The sequence below is a fragment of the Coturnix japonica genome, chromosome 4 (genome assembly GCF_054131305.1).
Source record: "Coturnix japonica strain WE chromosome 4, WE-NBRP24, whole genome shotgun sequence".
NCBI classification, from domain to species: domain Eukaryota; kingdom Metazoa; phylum Chordata; class Aves; order Galliformes; family Phasianidae; genus Coturnix; species Coturnix japonica.
In genome coordinates, this window is record NC_140666.1 from 19,746,772 (window position 1) to 19,768,265 (window position 21,494).

A 21,494-nucleotide genomic window follows, 5' to 3' on the forward strand; every position below is an offset into this window, starting at 1 on the left:
CACCTGCCGCACCTGCCCCAGCCTGGATCCAGGCTGTGGTGCTCACAGCCTGCACATCAGGTGTGGGCAGGATGGCCATGGGGGAGGACCAGAGGAAATGAATGGAGGAAACCAAGGGTTTTTTATATCTGCAGAGAAGGGGCTGAGTAACAGCATGTGGCTGCCCACTGCAGGCGGTGCCGGCTGTGCGTGCTGCCAGCCGGCTGGGGAGGTGAGCACTCAGCCAAATCACTCAAGGACGTGTCATGCTGTTGTTATCCATGTTGCTAGCGCAGTCACACTGGCTTTATTCTTACTGTCTGGATGTACCATTAAACAAGTTTGATTTTGTTGCCTGATTGCAGATGAATGGTTTCAGCCTCACACATAATTTAGTGCTAACCAGGGGCTCCACTCATGGCATCTCTGGACAGGGAGAAGCGAGCTGTTTGTTGTCTGCAAATACAGTGACATTTAATGGCAGAGTGAGTGGCAGCAACACTTACCTGGCTGGCAAGGGAAACACATAACAGCACTGTTAAAGCTCGTTGCCTTTTTTCCATCCACTTCTTGCACCTCGAGCACACCAACCCCTCTGATTTACCAACACCTGGGGAGCCGACCTGTGTGAGCTTCAGTAGCAGGGACTGTTCATGTCATCTCCTGGATGGAGGAAAGGAAAGCAGAACACATATTCAAGAGGCAGAACCCACTAAAGCCCGTGGTCACCATTCAAGTGAGCCCCAAACAAACCCAGTTCCAGCCAGAGATGGGAAGCACAGCTAATGGGGATGTTTTAGTTAGGGAATAACAGGTCCTGAAAAGCCAGGCAGCCCCAGCAGGGAAAAACATGCTGTTTTTTGCCCTGATGCTGTAATTCTTTTGGCTTTTTAGGGAGAAGTCAGTAACACAGAGACATGTAGACAGTTGGAGGCCATATTTATCTTGCACCAAACACAAAAAGCTTTTGCTGGAAGAGAAAGGCAGATACAAACTGCTGTAGAAATGCCAGTTTGAAGTCCACTCCCCTGGGTAGTAATTCCTCTGCTATTCCCAGGCTGGGAGCAGAGAAATTCAGAGTGGAGAACAGAAAAAGGGCATTGCCTTCAACAACAGTCATTTATACCTGCATAAAACAAGCACAAGCTGTTGGTAACAGCAGGATTTGTTACTTGGATCTGCTAACTAGTGCAGCTACTGCCAGGTGTGCAAAGAGTCTGCAAACCAAGAGAAATACTGCAGCGGGCTATCTTCATGCCAATGGAAGCAGATGGTTTCAATAAATAACCATGTTTCTGCACTGTTTCTACCCAAACATCATGGCAGAAACCCTCCAAGTGAAACTAAGCACGAAAAGCAGCCAGCAGAGCTGATCTCAGGTGCTGTCCCGATTTGGCCCAGCAGAGCACTGAAAGCAAAGCAGGCAGACTGCAGGCTGAGTGGACTGTAAAAAGACTTCAGCAAATGAAGGTGGCATTAATGACACAGTAATGCTTACCTAAGTAAAATGTATATATTTTAAAAAAATTGTTCTCCATGACTTACAGCTGCTACTAACTCAAAGCTGTTCTTATAGTGTTTCTATTTGGCCTGGAAACAGCACTGACACAACTGAATGAATGACCAGAAGACTGTGATGGGCGGGGGGTGAATCAGAGGACACACTTGCACATGTATCAGTGGGAGCAGTTTCAGCACAATATAAAAGAAAAGGTCGAGGGCTTACAAAACAAACAAAGCTGGTACTGATCAAAGGGAATCCTGTGCTGAGAGCACTGCCTGCTGTAGCAATCACTGATGCACAATGACCTGCACAGGCAGAACCTTCTCTTAATGCCAATTTTGCACTTGCCTCCTGCCACCTTGCTGGATTCTCCTTAGGACCACACTGAATAGCCCTGCTGAATGTTTGTGGCACCACCATCCCACTCTGAAAGAGCCATCAGCACTTCCAGTCCAATGGGCCCAGTGAGCCTGGCACAAAGCTGGCCCCAAGCAGCACCCAAGGCACCCAGCTCTGCCAACCACCTCAACAGTGCCCAAGGGAACAGCATGGAGCAGAGTACGAGGGTGTGAGGAAAAGGTTCTCCACCAGAGGGTGGTGTGCATGGAACAGACTGCCCAGGGGGCAGCTGGAACAGCACCAACACAGGCCAGTCAGCCCTTCCTGCTGCCACCCATCCAAGCAGTTTCAGATTTACATATCAAATACTTCTCCCTTTCTTCCTCCCCTTCCTCTCTCTTGTTTTCCTTTCCTCTTTTTGTATTCAACTCATTGACTTCTCACTTCCAAGCCACACACTGTTAGGCTGCTAGCACTCCTGCACATTTTATCTCCTGCCCATCTCTCACTGTAGCCGTTTCCATCAAGCGGTTCCAGGCAGGCACAGATGTGTTATGAGTGCTGTACATTAGAGGTGAGACCTGCTATTGCCAATCATGGGATGAGGCACCATTTCCAGGAGCAATGAGTGCAGCAGTCCCAGTGGTACAGAGGCACTGACACACGTGGCACTTTGCAAGAGACACGTGTAAGCTCTTAAGCATAAGAATAAAACTGAGCTCTGGTGTTGTGCGTGACTGGCACTGGGCAGTCAGTTATGAGCTTGGATAATAGAAATGACAGCAGTGGGGATAAGAAAACCAACAAAATAACACAAACTATTACAGAGATGAGATAGTAAGTGGGATGTCCCTCAGGGCAACCGTTTAATGGAAGGAACAAGCCTGAGCAAACAAACCCTGCAAGAGCTGCTGAGGGCCAGCCAGGAACAAGCCCCAGGCCCCAGCCCATCTCCCCTCACTCCCCAGGCTGCAGCAAGGAGTTCAGAAACCTTCTTCCCCACATTACTCCTACGCCATGAATGCAGAAAAATCCCAAGGGGTGGGGAGGAGAAGTTAACTGCTAGCAGTAGCACGCAGGCAGCCCTGGGGAGCCAGAATGGAGGGATGCACTGTGCATAATAACACCACGTGCCTCACTGGTACCTGCACACGCTGCACTGCCCTTGAGAAAGGTCCTGGAGGTGTATTTCCAGCCACACAGTGCTCTGCTGAAGTTGAACTGAACTAAACCTGGCAGCGGCAGCAAAGGAAAGGCCTAATCCCACACACCCTATTTCTGCCCTGAATTAGTCAAGCAGACAGCAAGGCATCAAGGCATGATCTCTGCAGTTTTGTACACATTATAACCTCTGCTTTCAGTTGTTTGACTCTCCTGCACAAACCACCTCAGTACTAAGTCTCCTCACTGGTCTTGCTGCAGATTTCTCTCTTCTCCTCCAGCAGGCTCTCAGCAGCCTTGCTCAGCAAACCTTCCCAAGTGCAAGCCTCTACCAGCCCTGGTAAGCCACGCTGAGATATGGAGGGACAGATCCAGTATCACCTCTTATTGCTGAGCCTGAAAAAGTGAGGAATGGGCAGGGAACAATCACACTGGGCTTGTGCAGGTGAACAGCTATTGGGACTGTGCACCTGCTGCTGCCATCCTTCTTTCACCAGAGTCAGTCAGGATTTTCCTGTTGGATTTCAGCCCTTTTTAGGGAAACAAAACTGTCCAGTCCAAGCACCACATGTATTCCTAGACAGCTTTACTACTTGTTGAAAGAAAACTAGCCTGCATGAAATGCTCCAGAAAGAATATGGTTGCTTAGGCAGCAGCACGGCTGCCTGGGAAGGCTGATATCTCAAATGTGCTTTATTGAGCTAAAAATAAGTTTATTAAAGGGAAACAAAGTCTACATCCAATATAGACACGCGATGGATAATGGCAAAGTAATGAACCAACAGAAGAGAGTCCATTTTCCCAGACTGTATGCTGGAAACACAGAAGGGATAAAACTGCTGCTGAGAAACACTGGGTTTTCAGAAACTGACTGCAAACCTTTACATTAACACTCCAATTAAGAGAAATGATTGCATCATACAAGCCTTTTTTAATGACTGTACTAAATTCTTACACCATGAGTCCCAGTGCATGAGGTTGATCCTCCAGCCTGCACTGCAGCAAAGCCATCTTGCACCACCCTGCAAGGCATGCCTAAAATTAGTCACGTTGGCTGGGTAAGGTTGCACAATCTAGCCACATATTCATGGCCTCAATGGATGATGCTTAACACTGCCCCAAATTCTTCAGCTCCCACTCAAAAATAAAGCTGTTTTGGAGACTAGAACTTGGCAGGGAACAAGTGAAACTCCAAAATAGTACAGCAAGTGCTAGCTAAATGATTTAATTAGCTTGTGTTAATGAAAAGCAAGCTTTTAGTAGTCTCTCCTCCAGACCCTTGTCTTGCCAAAAGTAACACATTTTCAGATATCTGAACTCCCCCTAAATGCCAGATATTTGGAGGCTTTGCAGCAGCAGTAACAACCAGTCGGTAGTTCACAGCTTTACCTGCCTGCCTCAGCGCAGGCTGTTCTCCAGCACCATTCACAGTCAGAAGGGACCACTGAGAATCACAGAGTCCAATCCTTCTGCTGGAGCAGGTTCCTTACAGCAGCTCACACAGCAAGGCATCCAGATCGGCCTTCACTACCGCCAGAGAAGGAGACTTCACCACCTCCCTGCACAGCCTGTCCCAGCACTCCATCACCCACACAGTAAAGAAGTTTTCTCATGTTTGTATAAATATTTTAAAGATTAATTTGGGACACAAATTAATATTTCTGTTGATAATAATAAAAGCCCCACACAACTCCAAGCCAACTCTCCTCCGTAGGTATCATTTAGATAGTGGAAATGCTCATTGGCTGTCAGAGCCTTGCCTACTCATCCAGCCCTATTTCCATCAGAAGTAAGGAAGAACATTTCACTTCCCACATAGTAACTTATTTTTAATTTAGTTTATTTTATTTTAAATCCAAGCCTTAATTTAAGCCTCCACTTAAAATAAAATGAGAGAAAAAAACGTTTTCTTCCATACTGAGCAATTTGCATTCCTTCCCTTCCCCTCCTCCCTGAGCATCATTCTACTTTCCCATGTTTGGTTTTCAATTTTAGAGAGAAAGGAGGGGAAGAAGGGTTCTTCAGTCCCCAGAGTGACAGCAGCTTTGGTTTACAATGTCCAGGCAACAATGCCAAGAAAACAGTGCCAAACCATTACAGTGGGTTAATCACGCCTGTTTGCTTCACTGCTTCCCAACTATACACCCCGTGTTCAAACAAACACCTGGAAAATGTTCTCAAGAGACACATTGATGCCAGAAGTGCACCCGCATCGTAGCCAGAGCTCCTTGAAATCAATACAAAAAATAAATACTGTTGGAAGTGTTTTTGAAAGGATACAGTTTGTATGACAACAACTCCATTTGATTTCTAAGACCCAGTTCTCTCCCTGGCATTCATCTATGACAACAGATAGATGAGGTTATTTTAACAACAAAAATACATTCTCCAAGTTTGCCTGCTCTCTGTTGTTCTGTTCCGATTGCTCCTTAGGTGTTTGTCATTAATAGGAAAAAAGATTGCCTCTTTCTTCTTCACAGAGCACTGGAAGCGCACAGAGATTGTATTTTTGATGCATACCAAGTTCAGCAGAACAGGAAAATATTCGATTCTCGCTTTTAGGCAACTTGTGCTGTATCGATATGTTCATTCATTTGTGCAGCCTTATCTTCCATATTTATGTTTTGTACTTGCATTTCACAGCGAGCAAAGAGAGACAGCTCTAAGTGGCTGCACACAAATTCTGTGAAATCAATATGTCAATGAATTGCAGACTTCCCATTGCACAGCTCTTGATAATGACAAACGGTTGAGCTGGAGAATAAGGAGATTCATCTTGTTATCGCTGTAAGGTTTGCTGATGGTTTTTATGCTGTTATCCCAGGAAATTAGCATTAAGCAATGGTGAGGAGAGACAAAGGGAACGTTTACCTGGTGTATAAGATGCTTGGAAAAATCCAGGGAGAGGGGGTTCCAGATGGGAACCAATATACCAAAGCCTTTCTGGGAAAAGGAGGAGCTGAGAAGCAGCAGGGAAGGAAGCACTGGCTTAAGAGAGAGGCAGGACAACTGCCCAGCGCCCTCTTGATGCATCACTGTCTAATTGTTGAATTCTACACTAAATCAGAGGTGAGAATGGAGCTAGCAAAGTACAGCAAGGAATAAGGAATTCCTGCTCCAAATCCAGCTCATTTGACTACCCAGCTTTTTAATGACAAGGCTGCCAAATACTTAGTGAATCATATTTCCCTTCACTTTCCACTTGACTCTACAGCTTCCCCCATGCATTTCACTGCTAGAGGTGAGTGGCACTGCCAGGAAAGCAGACGGCAACAGAAGGATGTTGCTTAGTGATTCTTAGACATCCTTCAAGGGCTTTTTTTTTTTTGTTGGGTGTTTTTTTTGTTTCTTTTTTCTGACTCTTGATATTTCAGACATAAAATAAATACATAACATTTTGATGCTGGAGGGCAGCACTGTTGTTGACCTCTATAATGAGCAGACAACACTCACAGCAGTAACAGGATACACTTTGCCCATCACAGCGTCAGGGATCAGAGCACACCCAGGCATAGGGGCATAGCAACTGCCTTCTCCATCCAGGCTTCCCCCTGCTCCCCTATCATTTCAGCTCTACGTTCAGAAGGAGCCAGGAGCTGCTGTGAGAAGAGGAAGAGCAGAGATGGGGAAGAGGGTGCTGAGAGTGGTACTGAGCAGTGCTTCATTTCTTCATCTCTGATTAAGACACTTCTAATTTCTGTTATGGTTCTTTTAAGAGGTTGGGAAGCTGGGGAGGAATCCTACATTATTCTTAGGATCCCAGGCTGAAAAGTTAAATTTCTAAAGTTTACATATCAAGAATATTGCCAAAAAAAAAAAAGAACTCCAGTATTTTATGACAAAAATAAAGAATGAAAAGGTCACAATTTTCAATATCTCCTTATTTTGTGATACAAAAGATCACTGGGAACCAGCAGGAAGCTTCCCTGTCTGCGCTACAACCATTGCCACCCGCAGTTATGCCAAAAGCAGAGTGCCAAAGCACCCAGGCAGTCAGCAGCCAAGGGGAGATGAGGGCTGGAGGTCTCTCCGCCCAGTGGGCTCCTGGTGTGACAGTCTCTGCCTGGGGAGGGGGGAGCTCCCCCAGCTATTTTGATCACGGCACAGATGGAGGGGGACAGGTTGTACTTTCTAAGGAAGTGCAGCTCAGCAATGAGAGGAAGGGTGGGAGCCTGCCTTACAAAGCAGGGAGCTGCTCCTGAGCTGGGTAAACAAGGGGAAGGAGCAAGGCACGGTCCTTTATTTTAGCAGAGAAATAGAATTAACCTTTGCTACCATCACCAGAATGACCTTTCCAGGCAAGATCACACCTAACTGCTCATCGTGTCTTACAGGTGCTCAGTACTCAGAGATTCAGTACTGGCCTGCCTCGCTAAATATTACAGAAAATAAAAACAAAATAGTGGACAGTCCCTTAATGATTTAGACACAAAGCATCCACAGTGCAGTAGATAGAACCAACCAAGGCTGGTACACAGGGCTCCCTGGGAACAGGTTGCAAGGACACTTACGAAAACTTTTGCTTTTATTCTTTGCATCACATATGAATTGCATCCTACAGGTATGGAAGTTTGTTGTGCTAGATGCTATCTGTGCTTCCATACAGGTAATAAGGGGATGAGGGCAGACCACTGAGCCACTTGTGTGTGTACAAAGATCCCTGTTCCAGCTGTACAAAAAACGCTTCTCAAGAAAAAGAAGCAGAGGAAAGGCAGAATGGCTTCTGGGCTTTCACTACAGATACCTCCAACCTTAGCAGGGTAAGTTTGGCTTTTTAAGGTTGAAATCTCCCCCTAGAAAAGTCTGGATCTGTCTTCACTGTCCAGAGTTCATAAGCTCTTTTTCCATAGTTTCCTCCCAGCTACATGGACACTGCTACTTTTATCTTCAAGGCTCTTAATAAAAACAACTCCGCTTCAAGGCTGCACAGTGGTGTATCCATCTGAGCTTTTATTATCTCACAGTCTCTTGAGGCTCATTAAGGTCTGAACTAGCTGACCATCCACAGCCCTAATTAGTACTTCAGCTCTCTGGGAAGCAGCCAGGGCTTTTTTAACCATTGCTCCTCACCTGTGGCATCAGCTCCCATCTATGATTTGGAGCATGCAATCAGCAATAGCTTTGAAACTAACAGAGATAGGCCCTTAGAGTTTTGCACAGCTTTCAATTACTAACATCAGTGGCTAACCCTGGAAAGTGCACTCTGAGGATGCTTTGCAGGACACCATGGAAATGTAACTTGGTTTTGTTTTGTAAGACTGTTCTGCTGAAGAACTAGGGAGGCTGGTAGGTACAAACACCCAGCACAGTGCTTTAAGATGGACAGGGGAAAAAGAGCAAAGTTTGTGACTCAAGGGTATAGACATGTACAGCTTTCAGTCCTAGCAGATCTGATGGAAGGTCTTTGGTCTGTCACTTCTTGTAGGCTTGGTGAGAAACACAACTCCGCTGCTGCTACTGGGGTGAGACAGATCTGCACTGAAACACAGCTCCTGAGAAGAAATGGTTGATTGCTTTAACAGTTGAGCTTAGAAATATTAAAGAAAAAAGGAAGAACTTCAGCATTGAATATGGGAAAAGTTTGGTCTACTCTAGATGGCAATCTCAGATACAGCTCCAGCTGCATCAGGGCCTGAAGGTGATGATTTTAAGGGCAGGGGAAAAATATCTCATCCTTGGATAAGACTGAGTTCCTGCTCCAGCAATTTGTGGGAGAGCCTTTTAAAAATCCACTGCTGTGGATTTCAGCCTCTCTAAAAGAATAAGACCAAGCAACTCTAGGAAAAATGTCCTGCACCACCTATCAAAGCTTAAAACTCTGAGCCTAGAAAGAAAAATGGGGGCAATAACTCAATGATTCAGTGTGCTTTGGGATCCCAAAATAGCTGGTCCTGCACCAAAATTCCCAAAATATCAATGTTTTTCAACTGGAATTTCTGGGCAACCATGAAAGCTCTGATCTCTGCACTATACAGGATAGCTGGGAGGACAGGAGCCCAACAAATAAGATGACAATGTGTATTTGTGTTACCAGTGCTTGTTGTTGCTCCAAGGCTCCCACAGTTCTACAGAAAACCATTTAGTGCAGCTTGAACAAAGTGAGCAGGCTGGCAATGCCATGACCTCTAGAAGCAGCAGTAGCCATGCATGCTCTACATGTGCTCAGGGGATAAGCCCAGTCATTGAAAATAGCTGCCATAGCAACAGTAGAACTTTGACCAAAACCACAATGTTTAACTCGGGAACTGAGCTGCATCCCTTGTGCTAACCTGAAGGCAAATAGGGGTCTCATTAGGAGCTGAGAAAGGGGAACCACAGGATCAAACAGTGACACTAACTGTAGAGCCATCTATGTGCATAGCTGGTACCATTCACACTGCCCACAGCATCTACAGTATCCTGCAGACTGCTGACAGGGCTGTCAGGCATGCTTCCCACCAGAGCTCATCTAAAGGTAACCATGAACAACAGGCCCAGGTTACATTGCATTTATTAACATGGATACAAATGTCTTCAGCATCACTGACATCACTACTGCAGGCAGTGATATCACGGCATACTTAGCAGCCACCTAACGGCACAGATCAGCTTTGTTTGCTAACTTAGTCCAGATGAAGTTATGTGCTCAGGTGCATCTTTCTGTACCGAGTCCTCAACAACTGTCAACAGGACACGTAGCCCCTCTATTCAAACATTCTCCCATTCCACACATTCCCCAGAGTTCTGTAATCAGAAGTGATCCAGTTTCATAACTACACAGGAATGCAGCTGAGAGCTCATGACTATCACTGCTATGGCAAAGCATCTCACTGAGCACTACGCCTGCACTAGCAGACTGTTGGGAAAGAACAGATTCCACACACCCTTCCCAAATTTGAGAGAAGACCTGCTGCAAATCCTACTCCAGGAGAAACAAGGCTGGCCCAAGCTCTCTCCTCAGCCCCAATCATCCTTGTCACACCAGGATGACAGCACAGCAAACTTTAAAGAAATCTGGCACAACTCTGGTGCTGTTTACCAATCCAAGACTATGTTCAGCTCTTCAGGATTCTGAAAGTGCTTTTCTTCTATACCAGAAACAAGTGTGAGTAGAGAGCTTGCTATAGCAGCATTGAGAAGTGTTGGGAGATTATCTGGGTACAGAATATGGCTTGCCTTGGATCACAGTGAAGTAAGCCATACAAAGCAAATGCAGACTTCCTCCCATCAATAGAGCCCAGACAGCAGGTATATCAGCATGATCTCTAAAGATCTGTCTTAAAAACAGAACACTAACTTGGTGTTCTGTACAGGGCACATCTAAGGAATCCTAGATTACCCAAAACAAGATCATTTTGCTACGCATCTTCTGGCACCCAGACATCAGGGCAAACTTAACTTTTCACTTGTTTGCAGTGGATAGCAGTGGGTGCATTATTAACAAAGGCAAATTTATTTCTGAATTCACAAACTGAAGGTGGGAGTTAATAATCCCTTCTAGTATTTCTGAGATGGAACTGCTTGTTACTGCAGAACTTTACAGGGTCAGGCCCTGTCTGTGACCACAACCATCACTGCATTAGGAGAGGGCAGAAGAGATTTCAGATGCAGCTTGTGAACATGTATGCGATCACAGACACACATTATGCATACAGCTCTGATTATCAGCTAAGTCTAGGCCTCCTGCAATCAGGCCAGCTTATGGCTTTAGGTTTCTAATGGAAATTAAGTTAAAAATAGATGGCCTCTGTTTTATTGAAAGCCTGGACACTGGTGACCTTTTGCATCTGCTGAACATCTCCTGCAACAAGGCCCTTAACATTTACAAGATAGCTGAAATCTAGAGGGCAGAGCGAACAACACAGAGTTGAGACTGATTCAGTTGGCACGTACTTCTCTTGAGAATCTGCCCTGTTGTGAAGCAACCAGTAGCTCTGCACAGACTTCAGCAGGATTAAGACATGCACTGCAGCAGAGAAACCTATTATTTCCAGTATCTCCAAAAAGAGATGCTACCTTAGTGGTGGTCAGCACTTAAAATGGGATCTAGGAGAGGTGGAGTCAAGCTCCCACAGCTGACTTGTTGCTTGCCTCAGATGGTTAATCAGAGGTTCAGGCTGTGACCAAGTTTCCCTTACACCACTGAAGGATCATAGCAACACACCAGGTGTCACTAACTCTGCATATTTTTGGGGGATACACTAAAACCAAACCAGCTCATGTAAGCAGGCAGGAAAAGTTCTTAGATTTGGTGTGGAGGAAAATGGAGAAATGAAATACAAACCAGAAGTTGAAGCAAGACATCACAGTCCATACTTTTTTTTTTTTTTACATTAGCAAATGAAAGGCAAAATATAAAGGCATAGCACAAAGCCCAGACTAACACCAGTCAGAAGAGCATTTGTCACTTTAAGACACCTACATCTCCTCAAAGTAACTCAGCAGCTTTTGCGAAACAAATAAGTGCAAGTCCATTCTGATACATCCCTCTACAGTCAAAACCCCTCACCAGCTTGCAAGTACCTGGATTAGTGGTCAGAGGGAGGCAAAACCACACAGAATGTTCGTGACCCAGGACAACCCTTATGATGGCTAACAGCAGCCCTGCTTTGAACAGGATATAGGCAAAACAAGTTTCAGTGGTCCCTTTCAACCTAGCAAGACCCAAAGAGATCTGGGAAGGTTACTGGAGACTGTGTGTTTTGCTGTCTCAAAGATGTGCTCACTCCATCTCCCATTTCTTCTCTCTCAGTAGTAACACCATGAAGGCTGGCATGTTCTTTCCAAGCATTCTTCTACCTGCCTGTCCTTCCACCTATGGAAGGTATCTCCACCATCAGAGAGACAAAGTGATGCTCATCAGATGTTCACACTGGGTGTCCCAGAGCCAGCAAGTGACAAAGCCCTGGTGGAGCAGACAAAGCAGTCTGGCCCTCTCCAACCCATACTACATAAGCAACACTGTGGTGCAACCACATGCATGAGACTGTGAGCCAGGAATCTCTGGGAGAAGGATTACGAGTGGATACAAATGAAATGGATTTGCTAAGACTGTTTAGTTTCCCCCAAGTCACTTATTTGTTATCAAGCATGCAGCATAAGGATTCCATATTTTTGGGTTGCTATAAAGGTAATAATAATCATGCCCTGTCCTTGAACAGGAACCTGACAACAACAGTACTGGGAATACAGCAACAATTTAAAATAATTCTTTCCAAAGGAACAAGAGTCATTTCAGGCACTGCAATAAGTGCTGAAATCTTTTCTTTGGAAGAAAATGGACACCAATGTTTACTGTCATTGGTGCAGAAGAATTTCCACAATTACTCATAGCGAATGACACATATGGGACAGCAGACAGTACGGATCATAGGGGTATTCCTAGCTTGCTTCTCTGAAGAATTACCCCTATTTTTTTTCCTTCATGGTCAACTACTGAAAGACCCCAAAAAGTGATAGCTTATCTATTAGAGAAAATAAATGGAACATAACACAAGGAAAAGACTCGATTGTAAAAACAAAGGACAGTCAGTTAAATGTACAGACCAACAGCATTTTTTTACCAAGATTCAGTAAAAGCTGACTGAATGCATATTAATAGGGTAGAAGTTAATACATTATCAAGCATTTACTTTTCTTTCAGCACAGAAAATTATTAGAAATGGGGTTGAAACCATAAAGAGGCTAAACTGTTTCCAGTAAGCAGTTCTACAGCACAGCTGGAAGCTGAACTCATCAGCCCCAACCAGGCCCCAGAACAAGCAGAGCTGCCAAGCTGCAGATGAAGCCCCCCAGGAGGCTGGGACTGCACAGCACACCCTCATTCAGCTCCAGGGGCTGTGAGGAGATGGCAACCTCTCCTCCAGCACAGGGGAAAAAAACCATTAACTAGCCTCTGTGCCCCCCTAAAGGAAGCAGAGAAGCACAAGATGAAACAGGGAGAAGGTTACATTTCAAATGGATTTACCACCTAAAATCCAAACCCTATGTCTGAGAGTGCTGCCCAAACACACCTTGAACTCTGGCAACTCAGGTCTGTGACCACTGCCCAGGGCAGCCTGTTCCATGCTGTACAGCTGAAATAATACAAGGGTATAGCTGTAATTATAGAGTAAATTGATAGACAGAGGGTATCAAAGAAAAGACTCACCAGTGCTGAGGCTTTCAGTTGAGACAGATGCTCACCAATGTTGGGGCTCACCACAAAAACTCCACAAAGGAGCAACCTCCAGAAAGAGATGCTACCTTAGTGGTGGTCAGCCCTTAAATGGGATCTAAGAGACGTGGAGCCAGGCTCCACTCCTTCTGGGAACACAGTTAATTACCTTCACCTGTGCTCCCACAGCTGACTCGTTACTTGCCTCAGCTGGTTAATCAGAGGTTCAGGCTGTAATCAAGAGTTTTCCTTACACATACCACCTCTAAAGAACACGTTCCTAATACCAAACCTGGAAAGGCAGGGAGCCCCAGTCCTTCTTAGGTTTCCAGAAAAGTTTCAGAACCTTGAAAGGAGAGCAGGACTATACAGTTTGTGCTACTGTAGAACGATGTGGATTACAAGAAAAGTGACAAGAAAACAGCCTAGAGCAACAGATGAGAAGCTTGTGATAACTTGTGTCATTACTGAGAAATCCATGTAGCAAAGACTGAAGGGGGATCCAATTTGATGGCACAGATTGGTTCTCACCTACCTGTCATAGTCACAACTCAATCACTTGCACGGGGAAGGAAAAAGCAGAAGAGAAGCCAGTACTGAGCTACACTAAGGGGCTGAACATTACCTAGAGAAGAAGAGCTTCTGCTCAAAGCTGTTCTGTCTTCTGAAAAATGGGAAGGACAGAGGTACACAGACTGAGTGAATGGTTACACAGAAGCTGGTAGGACATGACACAGCAAGCTGGACTTGGGGACAACCAAATGCTGATTTGAAGGCCCAAAGCACAAAAATACAAAGCATGAAGATGTAGAAAAAGCCACATAAAGGACGTAACACAAACTAATTCCATTGTGCTCCTGTCAAAACTTTTGTTCACCAAACCCTTTGTTTCCTATCTTAGAAGACTGAAGCTTAAAAGCTTACAATGGTTTACTGTCTTACTGTAGTGTCTTCCTATGAGCATGCATCTCCTATTGTCTTGGGAGTGCTTGAACACCCAGCACACTTTGTTCTCCAAAACAAAGCACCAGGATTTTCACACTCAGACTGGTAAACGGATGAGTTTTGTTTTTGTTTTCACAAGGGTGTTTGATTGAACAACCCATCTGCTGCCTTTTGACTAAAGCTGGAAAACCTTCTTAATTCTATCTCCAAACCTGTAGGTAGGTGGGAGAAACTCTTGTTAGAGGCTGGTCACCCTGCAGGAACAAAAGTTGTGTTCTCACTGGTTCCTGCAGGAAGCTGTGCTGAGCTGACCACATGAAGAGCAGCCACGAAGAAAGGCTGTTTTGCCACAGTGGTTTAATGCTGAGCAGGAACTGTTTGATTTAGAAGAATGCAGTGTAACCACTTTTAAGAACACCTAGGTGACATGACATGCAGTCTATTAAATTCTTGCCACAGTCTGCCTACGTGTGTTTATATACAACTCATCCTGTAGTTTATGATATAGAAAATGGTTTATTTTCCTTCACCACTGTCTGCATTGTTTTCTTGAAATATGTTTCTATTTTGTGGATTAACCTACATTGTACCTTGGAATCATGTTAGGTCTTTTCATTTTTACTGCGCCCTTTCCTTCTCTTTTCCATCTTCTCAGCAAAACTCACTAGGAACAAAGCTTCACAGAAAACCATGTTAACAGATGGCTTGTCTTGCTTCGGGTGGATAGGACAGCCACTCAGTATGTCATGAATCAAGATAGTTTTACAGATCTCCCTGCGCTTTTCAAACAGAGCTGGCTGGGGTTATTATTATATGGTATAGTGGTCATTTCAGGTTACAACTGTTAACTGCAGTTCCTCTTCCTCCAAATCATCAGTTTTCTCATTTCATCTGCTCCCCTAAGCTGAGACACATAGCAAACAGAATTTCCCCGCTGCCTTTAGCTTTTGTTGTGATCTACTATTGGTCAACAGCATTGTGCTCTGTGCCACTGCATCTTTTTCATTATCAACTGTTCTCTTCTAATTTTGTAAAATGAAGCTCTGAATCTCAACATGAATTGAGCTGATACTCCTGAAAGCAGCAGTGCTGTTTGGTTCTCCTGCTGAGATCAGGAATTTCTGCAAGATCCTGACGGGGGTTCTATGTTTCCACATATAACAACACGGCTCAGAAATCAACTGTGGTTTTTGTATCTCCTGATCTTGCATAACTTGGATTTACAAGTGTTCACAGCAGGGCTGGCCAGTGAGGCACAGCTACTAATTCTATTATTTCTTTAAACCCATCTGTTAATCTCAGAGATCGCTTTTTTCTGAACTCGTTTCCCCTTGCTTTTGCTGAAGGAGGTCAGAGGCCTACATGTGTGATCCTGGTCTGTTCTGAAACCTTCCAGCATACAAGCATGGTATGAAGAGACAGTCCAGACCAGTTCAATCTACCTGCTGGCGATAGACTTCGTTACACACCCTGATATCTGCTCCAATTTTCCTACCTCTTTGCAGCAGGGAGTCAAGCAGCACCTTTGACAACACTGAACAAACCAGTGCCAGTGGCAGCAGCCAGACAACCCATGACACTGAAAACACTTTTGCAGGAACACCTATAAAGGTTTTCTGACACAGCCAAACAGACACCTTTGAACAGGATTTGCATAAATCTCCAGTTAGACCTACTAGAGGAAGCTAAGCAAAAGCATTCAAAAGTTACACAAAGATTAACAGCGTGCCAGTGAGAGCACAGCATGGACAAATAGCTCTCCAGTGAGCTGTAAATGGCCTCCACTTGGGATTTAAGCACATTGCTGTAGCACAGGGGAGTCTCAGCCCTAACAGGTGCTTAGGAATAGCTGGTGAAAGCCACAGGGAAAACAACACACCCCAAGCCCCCAGAACAGCCATTTAAGTCATGAGTATGAGGACCCTACACGCTCACACTGACTCCCCTTTGCCAGGGAGCATCTTCCCACTGCTCACTTCAGTATCTGAGCTTCAGCAGGAGGAAGTCAGACCTTTGTGAATGCACCAGCTGCCAAGAACAGTTAAAAATAGATACCTGCTCACAACCACCTTGCAGAACAAATGGCCAAAGGTCATGCAAGTCATTTCTGCAGAAATTACATCATTATTACGCAGCTTGGCCTGCCGCAGCAGACAGACAGCTACTAACCGCAGAGCTAGCTGACTTCAACCCAGCACAGTTACTTGCCTACGCCTGTCCGCACAGAATCACACAACTTTAGAGGTCAGAAGGGACCTCCAGATATCAAGTCTAGCCCCCTGCTAGACCAGGGTCTCTGCAGGTCTCACAAGAGGGGGTCTAGACAGAACTGAGTATCTCCAGAGAAGGAGATTCCACCATCATCTCTCTGGGCAGCCTGCCCAGCTGGCACTTACAGTAAAGATGCTCTTCTTTGTGTTTGTGTGGAACTTCCTGCATCCCAGTTTCTTCCCATCAATCGTGAGATTCCTAAGCTTCATCACAAGGATGTCACAGTAAAATTGTCAAATTTCTTGTTTTTTACAGCTCTAAGGAGATTTTATTTTTCAAGGCAATGCAGAACTATACCCTTGGTACTCGTTATTTGTTGGATTTTGAATCAAACACTCAAGACTTCAATGTTCAGCATCTAAATTGGGTAACGGCAAGTGTATATTAAAAAAAACCACCCATGGAGAGACACAGTGAGCATGTGCAGAGTGCCTGACGTTTCCAGCACAGCAGTCCTTGATGTGAATGAGCTGGGATTCCACACAGAGCTCTGAATAGCAACTGGAAACCTCCTGAGCAGTACTGTCTCCATTTAAAAGGATGCAGCATTCATCTGGTAATAGTGATAAATGGCAGGGGCAGCAGCATGAAGGTACAGCAGTGCTGCTCTTGAGGAGCCCAGGAAGGGAAATAGTCCAGAGGGGTTTAACATGGGTGCATCAGAATGGAAACAGATTTGTGCCTATCAGTTTGACCCCTGCTAAACAGAGGAGAAATGCCAGCAGATCAAAGGAAAACTGCAGACTTGAGCTGAGATGTAATACAGAGGGTCTGCATGCATTTCCATGTACCCCAGAAAGGATGCCGGTGACTGAAATGCGTCTGCCAAAGTGAATTTTCTGATAACTTTTTCAACAAAATGCTGAAATTTGGGTTATTTGTTTACTTCAGATAGGATTTATTTAATGTAAATTTGGATATCTAAAAATGAGATATTCAGTCGAGGCTGGTCATCTAAGCTTGCTTTCTGCAGAGGGCAACAGCAAAAAGAAGCCTTAAGGTGCAGGGCAGTTTCCTCCTCACCTCCCTTAAATACCGCATCACACATTTGATTTCAGTGCTTTTAAAATGAGAAATGGGAAAACAGTAGATGAGGTATCTGCCATAACAGCGCAGAATGGCACTGAAGTCAAGTCATACTTGTACGCTGATTGTCCTCTGAAATTATTTTCTGACCAGTGTTGGAGAGGATGAATATATTAGCAGAAATTAGAGGACGTTTCAAGTTGTCTGGTGCTCAGAACCATATGTATTTTCACTCAGTGAACAGAAATGTTAATGGGTGACCTAAGCCTCCTCTCAATTTTAGCCACCGCTGCAGAAAATCTAAATATAGAAGCCAGCGAGGGAAGACTGAGAATTACTCATGAAATTTATCTGATGAATAACTCCCAGAACAGAATGGGTGCGTTTGAGGGAAACTGCAAGCTGTTCACATGAGTGTAAGCAGAAACAGAGACAGAGAAAATTATTCACTCAGTCCTGATGGCATTGTTTGAACTGATGTAAAACTGTGTCCAAGCTTTAAGCAAATGCTTAATTGTGCCCCATTTTCCAGCCTCACCTCACTTTTTGCTAAGAAATTAAATGTCAGAACATCCCTGAATGTACTCCGCGAGAAATGAAGCTCTCTTGAAGTCTTTCAAATTCCTAATCTTATTGTGTTTAAATGTTATTCCTTCGACTGAAAGAATAATTTAATGAAATGCTGTGTATGTCTGGGTGCCACATCAAAAATGCCTATTTCGCCAATCTCTTATTTTATCACATCAATTTTCTATTCCACTTTATCTTATTGGAACACTGAAAGTTCATCCCACTAAGCCTCTTGTAATCCTTGTCAGAAATCAGTCCTGAAGTTTCTCAGCTTCCAGCTCACTTGATTTTGCTTCAATCAAGTGACAGCATCTGAAACATTTTATCCCCTGGAAACATCTCTAAGTGTAGAGAAATAAAAAGCTATATATCATTTTTTGGCAGTTTCCTTAGATACATACCGTAGAGAGGTATCTAATCTTTGGGGTGCAGGCACCATAGAACCGGTACTCAAATCAGGCAAGTGGGTTTCTGTGTTACTTATAAGTAACACCCTGATGTACCCAAGGATAGGAATCTCTTGCCCCTACATCAGTTGATATCAGCCTGCTTTCATGGCCCCTATGCCAGGTTGGTGTTACCATAAACCCTGGAGAAATGTAGGGTCTGTCTGTCCCTAGGGGCCAGTGGTGGCACGAGTGGTTCTATGGCTGACCTCTCTTTCCATGTGTTCCCTAGTAAAAATGTAACTGCTCAACGAAACATGCTCACCTGGAATGTCTGGGAATTTAAGTTCTGTGCCATCCTTTCAGTGCCATGTGGCTTATGATAAAGCCTGATTTGATTAATGCTCAAAGTACTGTAAATATATATATATATACAGAGTTATTGTTTTTTCTGTTTGGTTTTTTGTTCTTTTTTTTTTCTCATTTTTTACATGTTTGTTTAAGTTGGAAAATTAACCAAAGAAGGATGCCAGGGACCTATCACCAGCAATTCATTTCAGCAATTTTTCTTCTCCATTGACATGACATGCACAGGCAGAGGCCCGCTCCCACACTGCTCACTCCAAGAGCAATTATTTCTAGCCTGATTTGCATCCCACATGCTCTTTTCAAGCAGAGCTTGGTTTGGAAGAGGGATCGGTTTGTTTAAGGAGCCGCACAGCAGAGGAAGGTGCTGGGAGTTATTCATCAGCTGCTGAAGGCCACTCCAGAGCGCTGCATCTTGCTGGTGGGCAAACACATCTGTAGTTAGTGATCAGCAAACTTTAGCTCCATACAGCATTTCCAGTGCCAGGTACTTCATATGTTTCTTCTCCTAGAGAGGGGGAAACTGTGGAACAGAAGAAATAAAATGGGTGGGGGCCTCACAGCAGCTCAGGCTGTGCTTTCCAGGTGTCATTTCCTACTGGCTGCATCTCTTCTGAGGCAACTTGATGGACTATCAATTACCAGCACCAGCAGAACACAGGGCAGATGCTAAAGAGTAAAAGATGAGCTAAAAGCAGTTTCCTAATGATCTGTGTCCTCCACAGCACAGAATATCCATGTAAAACCAATATGCAAGTACAGTAAAGTGATGGATTCTGCTTCTGCCTGGCAGTGCTACAGCCTGCAGCAAATTAATGGGGCAATTTCGGCCAGCGCATGTAAGTGCATGGGAATACTCAGAATGAAAGCATTCTGCCTCGAGCATTCACTGTGACTAATTGATTATTACTTATAATTACTTATTATTGCTATCATGCTCTGAGTTCCCACATTATCACTGTGAGTGGAAATCGACACTATGTTTTGATCAGAAGAAAATAGTTATTAAATTGTGGTACAGGAGCCTGAAACTGCATTGACGCCTCTGGTTCTATCTCCAGACCTACCTACCAAACACTGCATCACAAATTCTGCAGCCCTCAGGATTTCCATGGGATAAGGAAAGTGCTCTTTAGCTCCTTTGGACTTCTCAGGCTGTGGGAGAAGGTACTGTATTGGAAGATGATCTCACTGTAGCCTTCCACTATTCAAAAGGGGCTTATGACCAGGAGGGAGACCAGTTTCTTACATAGACTGCTTCTAAACTGAAAGAAGGGAGATTTAGATTGGAGGTAAGCAAGACATTCTTTATACAGTGGGTGGTGAGGCCGTGGTGCTGCTGCCCAGAGAGCTGTGGATGCCCCATCCCTGGAGGTGCCCAAGGCCAGGTGGGATGGGGCCCTGGGCAGCCTGAGCTGGTGGGGGGCAGCCAGCCCATGGCAGGGTTTGGGGCTGGGTGGGCTTTAAGGTCTCTTCCAACCCAAGCCATTCTGTTAAGATTCTATAATTCTAATGACAGCGCACACTGGACACAGGGTGAGCTAGGACAGTGCAGGCATCAAAGTGTCACAGAGTGGTACCAAGACAGACAAAGGCTGAAGAGATCTTCCTGTGCCTGTTTAAGAGTCCAAGAACTGCACTGCAGGGACTAACAGCTACAGGAATCTTGCCCTTTCAGAGCTAAGCAGTATACACCCACATCCCTGCCCAGTTACCTCCATATTTACCCTTCTCAGGAGTGCCAAATGCCCCACAGCTCAGCCACATCTGCAGCCCACTGTCTGCATGCAGCAGGCTGCCCTTCCTGCCCTGCCCTTGCTTCCCTCCAGTTTCTCTTTAGGTCATCTGTAAAATATTTATTGGGCTTTTCGGGTGAGTCTTCACCCTGTCCCCGTTTCCTTCAGAGCCACGACGGAGCCATCCTCACAGACCTGGGAAGGAAATGGACAGCCTCACAATGAAGCTTTATCAAACCCGGACACATAAACGGTTTGTCAGGAAACGTGACCTGATGTCAGTTCCCAGCCCATGCTGCTCAAGACCTCACTGCCTTGCTTTCCTTCTCTAAGGCAATACTGGGTCAGCCAGTCACCCCAGTGGGGAACCTCCCTTAAAAAGTAAGAACTGCGTGTATGACACAAACCTAGCGGAGCAAAAAGGTGCATGTGTATGAACGGAGCCCATCCTGCTGCTGCAAAGGGACACCAAAGCCAGAGGACATTCACACCAGGGCCCCACTTTCACCCCTTCCTCCCTCCACTGCCATTTATTCGCATCTCTGATGGCAACTTTTTCCTCATCTGTTAAATGGTGCCTAAGGATCCATGGTTCTTAAGCACTCCCTTCACTCAGACGAGGCTGCGACTGGAGGTTTCCTACTAGTGAGTAACAGGAAGGCAGGAGCTAATGGTGGTACTACAGTGGAACTTGACAGGCAAATGGGAACCGTTCTCAACTTTTTAATAATCTATCACCACTAGCAGCACATGTATTGAAATAGTTTAAAAATACAATTTTATCTTGATGACATCATTATCACAGATTGTGTTTTTCCTGAGGCTAGGGAGAATAGAAAGGAAGATATTGGGTTTCCTTGACTACCTATCATCAGTGTTAAAATAATGATTTTCCTTTATTAGCTGGATTCACCAGTTATTGCAGGAAAAATAACACAACACATCCTCAGCCCTGCTAATAAAGTGAATGTTGGCAGCATCCCCACCTGCTCTCTCTACACAGATGGGGAGAATATTTCCTATTCTCTGGGCATCTCTCCTCCTACCTCCCTCCACAGCCTCACACTTTTGAGCCA

General features: G+C 44.9%; 1 protein-coding gene across 1 annotated transcript in view; it reads right to left on the reverse strand.

Annotated features, from left to right (window-relative positions):
- Positions 1–485: 485 nt before the first annotated feature.
- LOC107312793 (uncharacterized) overlaps positions 486–21,494 on the reverse strand; it is a 215,635-nt gene continuing 194,626 nt past the window's right edge. The window contains exon 4 of the mRNA XM_085546184.1: positions 486–642. Coding sequence (XP_085402310.1) covers positions 614–642 — 29 coding nt within the window. The 3' untranslated portion in view covers positions 486–613. The remainder of the gene's footprint in view (positions 643–21,494) is intronic.